At 48.6% G+C, this 9,654-nt stretch overlaps 2 protein-coding genes across 4 annotated transcripts; one reads left to right on the forward strand and one right to left on the reverse strand.

Annotated features, from left to right (window-relative positions):
* Nucleotides 1–1,663: 1,663 nt before the first annotated feature.
* Nucleotides 1,664–6,661, reverse strand: Arfip2 (ADP-ribosylation factor interacting protein 2). 2 transcript variants are annotated; one of them, XM_013035645.1, is made up of 8 exons: nucleotides 6,566–6,661; nucleotides 5,646–5,746; nucleotides 5,297–5,393; nucleotides 4,259–4,377; nucleotides 3,862–4,083; nucleotides 3,150–3,307; nucleotides 2,828–3,002; nucleotides 1,664–2,429 (listed from the first exon to the last, which is right to left on the reverse strand). In XM_013035645.1, exons 2-8 carry the CDS (start codon nucleotides 5,742–5,744, stop codon nucleotides 2,274–2,276), a joined length of 1,026 nt encoding a protein of 341 aa, XP_012891099.1. In that variant the 5' UTR covers nucleotides 5,745–5,746; nucleotides 6,566–6,661; the 3' UTR covers nucleotides 1,664–2,273. The 2 variants fall into 2 exon arrangements, with proteins under 2 accessions (XP_012891099.1, XP_012891101.1); XM_013035647.1 differs by lacking the exons at nucleotides 4,259–4,377; nucleotides 5,646–5,746; nucleotides 6,566–6,661 and having other exon boundaries at nucleotides 5,297–5,356.
* A 172-nt stretch (nucleotides 6,662–6,833) lies between these two features.
* On the forward strand, nucleotides 6,834–8,187 carry Timm10b (translocase of inner mitochondrial membrane 10 homolog B (yeast)). Of its 2 annotated transcripts, XR_001175788.1 has the most exons (4): nucleotides 6,834–6,906; nucleotides 7,113–7,208; nucleotides 7,352–7,645; nucleotides 8,115–8,187. XR_001175788.1 is itself a non-coding variant. In XM_013035599.1 (3 exons), exons 1-3 carry the CDS (start codon nucleotides 6,877–6,879, stop codon nucleotides 7,526–7,528), a joined length of 303 nt encoding a protein of 100 aa, XP_012891053.1. In that variant the 5' UTR covers nucleotides 6,834–6,876; the 3' UTR covers nucleotides 7,529–8,022. The 2 variants fall into 2 exon arrangements, 1 of the variants encoding a protein (XP_012891053.1); XM_013035599.1 differs by lacking the exon at nucleotides 8,115–8,187 and having other exon boundaries at nucleotides 7,352–8,022.
* Nucleotides 8,188–9,654: the final 1,467 nt, after the last annotated feature.

Raw genomic sequence — 9,654 nt, forward strand, 5'->3', positions numbered from 1 at the left:
GGGGCTTGCAGGGTAGGCGGAGGACTTCATTTGATTCTAGGGGTGTCAGGAGATCCTCTCCTGGGGATAGGATTCTGACCTTCTAGCGGTTCCTTTCACATCAGAGATCCAGGGCAAGTCTCAGAACCATTGCATTATCGAAAAGCAGCCCCGGTAGAAAATAATAAAAATTATGTTAGCAGGGACTGTTTATTTTGTGCCAGACATAAAACTATAATCATTTTACATACGTTATCTTACTTAACACTCATAAACATAATAGGTAGCTTCTTTTATTAGCTCTGTTTTATGACTGAAGAAATAGAGTTCTAGTTCCCTGGGCATTAAAGTTGATCACTTGGGAAGTGTTGGGACCAGGTGTGAGCCCTGCTTTTAGGCTCTGTCTGTTTTTAGAGATTCAATGACCGCCTTTCTGTTGAAAAATCTCTGGTAGCCCATAAAAATGGGGGCTTATGAGGACCCCCACCACCACCACCACATACACAGTCAAGTTCTAGTCAAGTAATTGCTAACCAAAACTCAGGAAGCCTGCCTGGAAAGTTCAGTATGGATGATAAAGAGCAAAGCCATGCTCATGTGGATCCCAGTGCCATCAGACTCTTACTGACTGGATTGTCTCCTTTCCCTAGCCCTCCAGAAGTAAGTGGGAAAAATGTTGAAAAATCTTGGAGCTAGCCTTGGACAAGGAGCAACAGAGGTGATGACACCTGGCCCCTGACTAAACCAAAATGCTGTTGGGGAGTTTGTGATTTCTCACTTAGGTTTGGCTTAGAACATCTGAGTGCAGCAAAGCCATGGGAACTGCCCTTAACCTCAACCTCTGAATTCCAGCAACCACAAGGAAAGAGCCTCAGAAGGGTTCATGGTTGTTGGCTCCAGGCTAGGGCCACTAGATTACCAAAAATGAAGGAACAAAGGTGTGTGCCACACTATTTAAGCTCTAATTTTCTCAACCCTCGACTTCTCCAGTGCTAACAAACCCGTGACCTAAACATTTCACAGCTTGCTTTCTCCAAAGAGCAAAAATATTTAACCAGCCTGCAGGCTCCCTTTTGTCATGTCTTCTTCATTCCAAACTGAACTGTTACTTGGTGTTTCTTAGATGTGGATCTTTCTGCCTGGCTGTCAGCTACTCATTTTGTTTAGGTCTCAGCTTTGATGCCAAAATCACCACCTCTAGGCTAGCTGCCCCTTGTCCAAGTTCTTACAGCATGCTGTGCTTCTGCTAGTACCTATCACTGCATTATAGTTGCCTGGTTACTCATCTATCCACCACTAGGTTTTAAGCACTGTGGGCAGGGACCGTATTTTATTCACTGATGTTTCCCCAGGGTCTAAAGCAGTGCCTGGCAAAATAAAAGCACTCAGTAAATATTTGCTATATGACTGAACACATGAAGAAGGTCAGCAAGCCCAACCCCCTCTGGACCCTTTGCTTTTAAGATCTGTGGCTGTCTTGGTACAGACCTGAAGGACAACTAATGCCTTAGCTCCAAGTGGGATTGGGGAGATCAGTCCTTCAGACTACTCCTGAAACCTGTAATTTCAGCTGCCTGGCCCCATACTCTTTCGACTTCATAGGATTTGAGTGCCTGGTGAGACTAAATATTTCTCTACCCAGTCCACCCTCCTACTGTCCCCCACAAATGGACCTCACTGGGCCTGCTTTTATGAAAGGTTTATTCCTAGTGCTAGACCCCAGTCTTCCTGGGCTCCAAGCACAATTGGGTGAGTGGGCAAGGGGAGACCCAATCAGGTGTAGGGTCAGAAATGGGGCTCCCCAATATCCCCATTCCTTTGATCCAGTCCCCTTCACTGCAATGGACACGCACAGAGGAGGGACAAAGAGTATTGGAGGCAACATCATTGGCCCAGGGGAGCGCAAGAAGAGCTGCCATTGGCTGACAAGGTCTTCTGAGACCCTGTCATTGGTCAGGGGGCATACCCCAGGAACTGGGGATTGGCCCGAGGAGTGATGCCATTGGCCGGGGAATAGTTTTGTCATAGCCTTTGGCTGTGGAGTGGAAGGAAAAAAATCTGGGAATGATGCCCAGTGGCCAAGAAGATAAAGGACAGGGCAGCAGCTTCTTCAGAAGAGGTGTGGCCCTCTTCACACCACAGCAGTATGGGCAAAATTGGTGTCAGGCCCCAGCAGAGAAAGGGAGCCCAAGCCAGAAGGTAAATGGCAAGGAATGTCCCATGTCCAAACTCCTCCACCCTGGGGCTGCCCCTCCCAATGTCCTTCTTGAAAGCCAAGTTGGGCTGGGAGCAGCTCACTGCTCCTCTAGCCAGGAAGGCTTCTCAGCTCCTGGAGGCCGCAGCTTGATGTTGAACTGCTGCAAGGTCTGCTCCAGTTGCTTCTGGTTCCCAGCAAAGTAAGCGGACACGGCATTGTGGAAGAGCAGCAGCTGCTTATGCATCACCTTGATCTGGGGGTCCAGCAGGATAGACTCAGGCACCCTTCTTGAGGGGCTATGAGCATAGTCCAGGGACACATGGATTCTGCTCTAATGGTGCTCTTGGGATGGGAACTGAACTCCACCCAGGGAGTCAAAGAAGAAAGGTCAATATGAGAGATGGAAACCTGACTTGATTTGCTGGGCCTAGGGTTCTTGTACCCGAGCTCAAGGGCAGTTCTTCCCATCTATGTCCCCCCCCCAACAGAACAATGATCAGTGATTGGGAGGAGGGCGACCTGAAATGGCGCAGAGTTTGACAAGGAACGCATTCTCTAGCCAAACTGCCCTGCCCACCCGACAATGGGGAGAGATGAGGGGAAGGTTACTGTAAGGGTGGCCTAGGATCAAGGAGGGTACAGGGTGGGCACCTTGTTTTCTTCCAGGAACTTGAGCTTGATGGCCACATCTCCTCGAAGCTTCTCATACTTGTCCCGATGGGCCTGGAATGTAGCCTGGGCACTCTCAAGTCGACCACGTGTCCCTGCATCTCGGGGACCTAGGCTCAGCTCCTCTAAGTCTGTTCGGTAGGCATCATATTCCAGCCTGGGAAAGGGGTAATAAAGGCTGGTCTCAACTCCTATGTTCTTACACATATTTGCCTTTCTTTCTTGAATTATTGCTATGCCCCTAATGCCCAAACTTCCACCCGTGCCAGCCAACTTTCCCACTGGGCCCTGCCAGTGCTCACACCTGGCAGCTTCATACTGCTTGACAGTCATGAGCGTGTCTTCCATGGTCTTGGTGACCAATGTGTTGATGCTAGAAACAAAGAAGTTCACAGCCCCTAGCAGCGTCTCCCCATTCTTGCACAGCAACTTCTGTGTCTCTGCGTTGTAACCAAATTCTTCCTGAGGGCAGAGGGAGGGACAGGCCTTGAGTAACAGTCCCTACCTAATTGGAGCTGCACAGTCCTTCATTTCCCCTCTTCCCAGAGAGGGAAAACAGCCATCAAAACTAAAAATAACAAGGACTGTCTCTAGCAAGGCTCTCCATCGCCAGAAAGTTAGTTGGGCCATCCTGGGGATGCCTGGGGTAGGAATGCCGGGGGGGAAAGGGATTCTCAGATTAAGTTTACAAGACAGGAACAGGGAAAGCTAGTGCAGCAGGCAGGGAAGGAGCTCTGATTAGGCCGAGCACCAAAGGCATTCTTGATGACGTAGAGAAGGGTTACTTGTGAGGCACCTAATGTGCCACCTCCCCCACCCTCACCCCCTCCAACTTCTGGACCTCTGTACAAACCCTTAGGCTGCCTCCACAGGTGAGTGCTGCTGGGGGCAGGGCTGGGCCCACCCTGGAGGGGTTCTCCCTGGGGGCTGCAGGAGGGAGGGAGGGAGGCTGAGGAGTGACTGCTAGGAAGGGCTGGGGCCCAGTCCCCCCACCCTCTTTGTTCTGGCTGAGGCACCTGAAGCTCTGGGGACTTCTGGCTGAGGTCAGCAAAGGCATCACCTAGTGCATGCTGGGTCTGCAGCAGGCTGTAGAGGTGGGCTGTCAGTGCCCGGCCCAGCTGCAGGACACTTTCATACTTGCGCTTCGTCTCACGCAGCAACTCAATCTGCAGCTCTAGCTCCAGATCCACAGTTCGAGAGCCTCGGCCAAATCGCTCTGATAACAGCTGTTTTGTGCACTGATTAAGAAGTGGGGGAAGGAAAAGTCTGAGACCCTAGACCACACCCTCCCAAAAGGTAGCTAGCTACTCAAACACCTCCAGTATTATAGTCTGAGCCATATATGGGAATCTAGGATCTAGGAAAAGGTATCCATGGGGAGTTTGGGAAACAGAGAAGTGCTTGAATCCTTACCTTATATGTGTTGATGCCCCATTTCTTGACAATGTCAAACTTCTCTCCAGCGATGCCCCGAGCCACCTCATCTCCAGCGCCAGCAGGAGTGGTACTGTGAGATGGATGGCGGCCAGACCCTAAAGGACCAAGTTCTCTGACACCAGCCTCTCTTAGACATAAGCAGACACTTCTGTGGCCCTCCTTATATTTCCCTCCCAATACATAAAACAGATTCACTGAAGAAGCAGCTAAACAGATGACTAGATTTTCCTATGCATTGGGGGAACTGGAAGCCTATGCCTTAAGAACCAAACCCCAAGCCAAAATGTATCTGGCACACCTGGGGTGGAGTGGGGGTGTTGCTGGTGTACAGAGCCAGAGAAAACAGAAGAAAACACACTGACTGTAGGCAAGGAAGGGTCAAGAATGGTGGGTCTTGGGGCTGGGAAGGTGGCTCAGTGGTAGAGCACTTGCCTTGCATGCATGAGGCCCTGGGTTCAATTCCTCAGTACCACATAAGCAAAAAGAAAAAAGCCGGAAGTGGTGCTGTGGCTCAAGCGGTAGAGCACTAGCCTTGAGCTGAATAGCTGAGGGACAGCACCCAGGCCCAGAGTTCAGGCCCACGACCAGACCCCCCAAAAAAAGAATGGTGGGTCTTAATAACAGGAAACTTGGTTGACATTTCCATGTAGAATATTAGTGTGAAATTCTCTCTAGTTCCTATACAGAGAAAAGTAAAGCTCCAAGAAGCCTCACAAAGTTCCAAATCAGCCTCATGTTCCAGAGCTGGGGAATTCCTTTAAAGTAGAGGTCTTACATAGGCTCAAGCAGTGGTAAGAGGAAAAGAAAATGAGCCATCTCAGTGACTACACACCAGGGGGAAGCAAATGGACAACACTGGTAGCTGGCCTGGGGCTGAAGAGCCCAAGGGGTTCAAATGCACAGTAGTTCCCAAGATCTTCAGACATTATAGACACTTTCTAGACATTTCCTATGTGCCTCCAAACCATTCCAGCCCCACTCCCCTTCAAATTTTCTGCCTCTGATCATTCATACCTGTGGGGATGAGTCCATCACCAGAGCCCCCATAGCCACCAGACACAATGCTGGTTTCATTGAGGTTGGGTCCTGATACCATCACCTGCTGAAGGTCCTATAGGCCAGAGAAGAGGGGGCGCTTCAGGAACATAGGGGCAGCTGAAACATTTTGGGGGTGGGAATAAGCTTAGATTGAAGCATCAAAGTTTACACAGGGAAGCCTGCACAGAGTCAAAATACGGAGATTCGTAGAAAGAATAAAAGGACTTAGATAAGAAAAGGGCAGTGGAATGGAAAGCGAGAGCCCAGGGTTTGAAAGCTGGGATTGTTAAGTTGAGAAACACTGAGAAGAATCAAACAGAAGCACCTGCTCCAGCCCGTCATCTTCAGGAAGCTGCCCAGCCTCGCCATTCCCATGGATGGGGATCTCCATTGTTGCTGCCTTCCCTAGGATCCCGTCTGTCATGGCTAGAGAAGGAATTGGAATCAAGGTCTCCACCCCAGAGCACTGCAAAGCCCAACACAGTGCTGGAAACTGGCCAGCACTCCAGAACAGGGAGGCTTCCCCTGCCATTTCTGAGGTTTCAGAGGTTGTCCTGGGATTTGAGTCTCCCTAGGGTTCACCACTCCTACTTCTTTGCTTGGGTATATGTGCATTCCTTCCCTCCAAAGTGTGTAAAAATTAAACACATGAGCCCCTCCAGCCTAAGGTGTCTTCTCACAACCCCCAACTTCACCTTCAGTAATCATTCACACATCTAGTCATTCAAAAGAAATTCAGGAAGTACACGTCCAGGCACTGGGAATAAAGCAGTAAACAACAGAGCAAAAGTCCGCTCCCTCTTCCAACTTATCCCCTGCACAGGTGTGTTTATTCCCACCAGGAGTCGAACCCCTTTCCGGGGGGCTCAGGTGCTCACGAGCTTTATAGGCATGTTCTCCAAGGCTTGACCTTTCACATGCCTCGGTGTTCCTTTCCCCTTCCTTCGGGTGGTCTCCCTCTCCTCCATCTCATCCTCTTCCCCAGCCCTCGCCACCAGGCCTTAGTTGAATCAATTGGTGTGATGTTGTCGGGGTCTGGCTAAAAGCCTCGCTTTCTCAGGATATAGACGACCCTTTCCAAAGTCAGTTATGTCTCCCAGGTGTGTGTCTCCCTGCCCCCACCCCCCCCCACACACACACCTGGGCATCAGGTGTGTCCTCATCCTTGCCTAGGGCTTAGGACATCTTGCCCTCAGGGCAGGTTCTTGCGTTCCACTTCCCTACGCTTAGGTAAGTCCCTCTCACCTGGGCCGGGCCGCTCTTCCCCTCAGGGCGCCAGGCCCGGACCGCGCGGGGACCTCAGGTTCCAGTTCCCGTCGCGATCCTAGCAGCAGGTCAGGGATTCGGCGGAAGTGACGCCCTCTCTGGGCAGACGAAGCCGGCCACGTCGCAGATTATAAGGGCGGAAGTGACGTTCGCATTTGTGGGCAGGGCGATCTTGAAGCCCAGCCCTCAAATCCTTGAGGAGAGGGAGGGAACGGGAGAGTGGTGAGAGTTTACTTCCGGGGCGGGACCTAGGTGTATCGGAAGTGGCGTCGCCGCGCGTCCTTGGCGCTATGGAGCAGCAGCAACAGCAACTGAGAAACGTGAGTGAGAGTTAAAACTTCTGGGTTAGACGTTCCGTTCGCGGCTAAACCCGCATCTCAGGAGACAGAGGTAGACGTGCAGAGAGTCAGGAATTCGCGGGCAGGGAAGGACAGGCTGTGGCGTGCGGTCCTGGGAAACGCCAGCTGCGGGGCCTGGAGTGGCGTGGAGGCCCCTTCCAGCTCTTTCTGGTCCCTTTCTCTCCCAGTTGCGAGACTTCCTGTTGGTCTACAATCGGATGACCGAGCTCTGTTTCCAGCGCTGTGTGCCCAGCCTACACCACCGGTCCCTGGACGCCGAGGAGGTGGGGAACTGTAGGGAGCCTCAGAGAACGGCCTCCTCCCCGCCAATGTCTGACCCCGGGACCTCACCCTAGACTGGGGCTGGACCTAGGTGGGCTTGATAGGACCCTTTTGGTCTCTACTTCCACTTCTGTCTTCCTTCCAGGAGGCCTGTCTGCATAGCTGTGCCGGGAAGCTGATCCATTCCAACCACCGGCTCATGGCCGCTTATGTGCAGCTTATGCCTGCCCTGGTACAGCGCCGCATCGCCGACTACGAGGCTGCCTCGGCTGCGCCCGGCGTTACCGAAGAACAGCCCAATGTCTCACCGTCAGGCAGCTAGCCGTCCAGTTTCATGAGGGGAAGCTGCAAGATGGACCCTCCAATGGAAGGACCCAGTGGACCTTGGGGCTTGGTTGACGTTTGTACAGAGAGATTGAGGCCGTTACCTGAAAGCCAGGTAGTGTTGTTGCTCCTTAACCTGAAGCCAATAAACCCCATTTCTACACTATGTCGTTTATATTCTGGGCATGGAACCTTTGTCTGTTTTATTGGTGCCATGCTTGGTTCTGTCACTGAGGGCGTATCTGCAGGCTTCAAGCCCCGACACAAGTTCTCATTCAGATGACAGATTGCCCATGGGTTCTGTCTTAACACGTAAATGGCAAAGTATGCATTGGTTCCGTGTTTCTTTTTTTCTCCCTAGATTGTTTTATAAGAAATAGTTGTATTGGATCTGGGGGGGGGGGACCCAAAGGGCTTTTACACATCACTTTTAGGAAGTCATTGACCACAGAGACGAAACTTGTAAATAAATAACTTGTTCAATAATTTCAACCTTTTCTCATGATTGTTACTTCATACTTCTCGTCTTCATGGAATTAGCAGTAAAACCTTTAAACAAAAAAAAATTGTTTTTTTTCTTCAAGGACAATCAAGGAGAGAGAAACCACAATGCATTCAAACTCGAGGAAGAAGTCAATGGTGGTAGTTATGCAGGGGGAGTGAACTATGTAAAAAAGTAAAATATGGATCAAGTAAACTATGTGGAACCTTGTTAATACTACCTTAATGTTTTACTGCTTTTCTAAGATCTCCTTATTCCACCTTGCTACCCTCTATTCAACAGTGTTCTCACTATATTTGTTCTATGACTTCTAATTCTGGCTTCTTCATTCCTTTTTTTTTTTTAAGGATTTTCTTATTAGCATACATTAGTTGTTGAAGGAGAGATTTGATTGTACCTCATTAACCTCACTCTGTCACTCTCCTATATTTCCCTTCTAGCCTCTCCATTGTTTTCTCATTGTCCTCATTTTGGTGGCACTTATGTCTATTCAACATTCTGAATGACATGTGTGCCTCATATTCTAGCATCCTTTGACCTCTTGTATGATTTTTGTTTTCTTCCATTCAAACTGCTAGGAAAAATGTCATGAATGCTACCAAATATTTAAGATCTTCAATCTCAACAAAGTATTCATTACAGTAAATCCCCTTGAGAAATCCCCGATCCATTCCTTCCCCTAATCACCATGATAGTTATTTTACTCTTACTGCTGTCATCAATCCACGCTACATCCTCAAGAATCCCCATCAGGTGATAATGTTTCATTTTTTACAGAAGAATTAAATGTAGACATTGGCTCCAATAATAATAACTTTCAGCCACCCACAAAGCAGTGCAGATCTGACTTTAAGGTCCATATTCTTTGTTCTACATCAGGCTGTCTCTCAAAATCATTATCTACTGAGCATTAAGTTTGTATAGATTCTAAATTTAACAGATGTCATGTTCCAATTTTTACAGCAAAAACTATAAGAGGATTGTCTACTAAACAGATGAAGAAGCCAGACTTTACTCAAAGCCCATTTGTACAGTTATCTATTGAGAAAAGGGCTCATGTGTTCTGCTATTTCTTGAATAATAGAATAGGAACAGAAAATTGTTAATGAGAAATTTCCTTGTATAGTAGCTTTCATGTCTTTACACTTCTCTCCTTGAGAAGTATAAATGCAAGCAAAAAGTTTGTGAACATCTTAGCTCTCAGAAATAGGACATTAGAAACCAGATGTGCTAGTGCTGGGAAAATTGGTCCACTTCAACCATTGTATGTGTCTTTTCAGTAAAGTTCCATTTTGAATTATGTTTCTTTGGTTACAATTTCACATAATTAGTACCTATTAGAGAAAAACTAGGAGCATAGTTCCTAAAGGTTCTGGTCTATAGAGCTTTTCATTTTGATTTGATTTGTTTGATGTAGAGTCTCACTGTATAGCCTAGGCCAGCCTCAAAATCAAGATTTCCCTGCCTCTACCAAGTGCTGGTATGCCCAGCCTACCAGAGTTCACATGTGCAGTTTGATCTAGGTGCAAACCATTTTCTCAGTTTCTTGTGCCCTGGTTCTTTGTCTTCTGTTTACCACTCAAGAACAAAGCCTAGTTTTATCATCTATTTTCTATATCAGA

This window comes from Dipodomys ordii, unplaced genomic scaffold, assembly GCF_000151885.1.
Source record: "Dipodomys ordii isolate 6190 unplaced genomic scaffold, Dord_2.0 Scaffold216, whole genome shotgun sequence".
NCBI classification, from domain to species: Eukaryota; Metazoa; Chordata; class Mammalia; order Rodentia; family Heteromyidae; genus Dipodomys; species Dipodomys ordii.

Bases quoted from the DNA above. Each gene is read 5' to 3' on its own strand.
- Timm10b (XM_013035599.1), top strand. From the start codon at position 6,877: ATGGAGCAGCAGCAACAGCAACTGAGAAAC. The intron at 6,907-7,112 runs GTGAGTGAGAGT...TTTCTCTCCCAG, and splicing joins AGCAACAGCAACTGAGAAAC to TTGCGAGACTTCCTGTTGGT. The intron at 7,209-7,351 runs GTGGGGAACTGT...TCTTCCTTCCAG, and splicing joins GGTCCCTGGACGCCGAGGAG to GAGGCCTGTCTGCATAGCTG.
- Arfip2 (XM_013035645.1), bottom strand. From the start codon at position 5,744: ATGACAGACGGGATCCTAGGGAAGGCAGCAACAATGGAGATCCCCATC. The intron at 5,394-5,645 runs GTGCTTCTGTTT...TCTGGCCTATAG, and splicing joins AAGATGACGGGCTGGAGCAG to GACCTTCAGCAGGTGATGGT. The intron at 4,378-5,296 runs GTATGAATGATC...TTGGTCCTTTAG, and splicing joins TGATGGACTCATCCCCACAG to GGTCTGGCCGCCATCCATCT.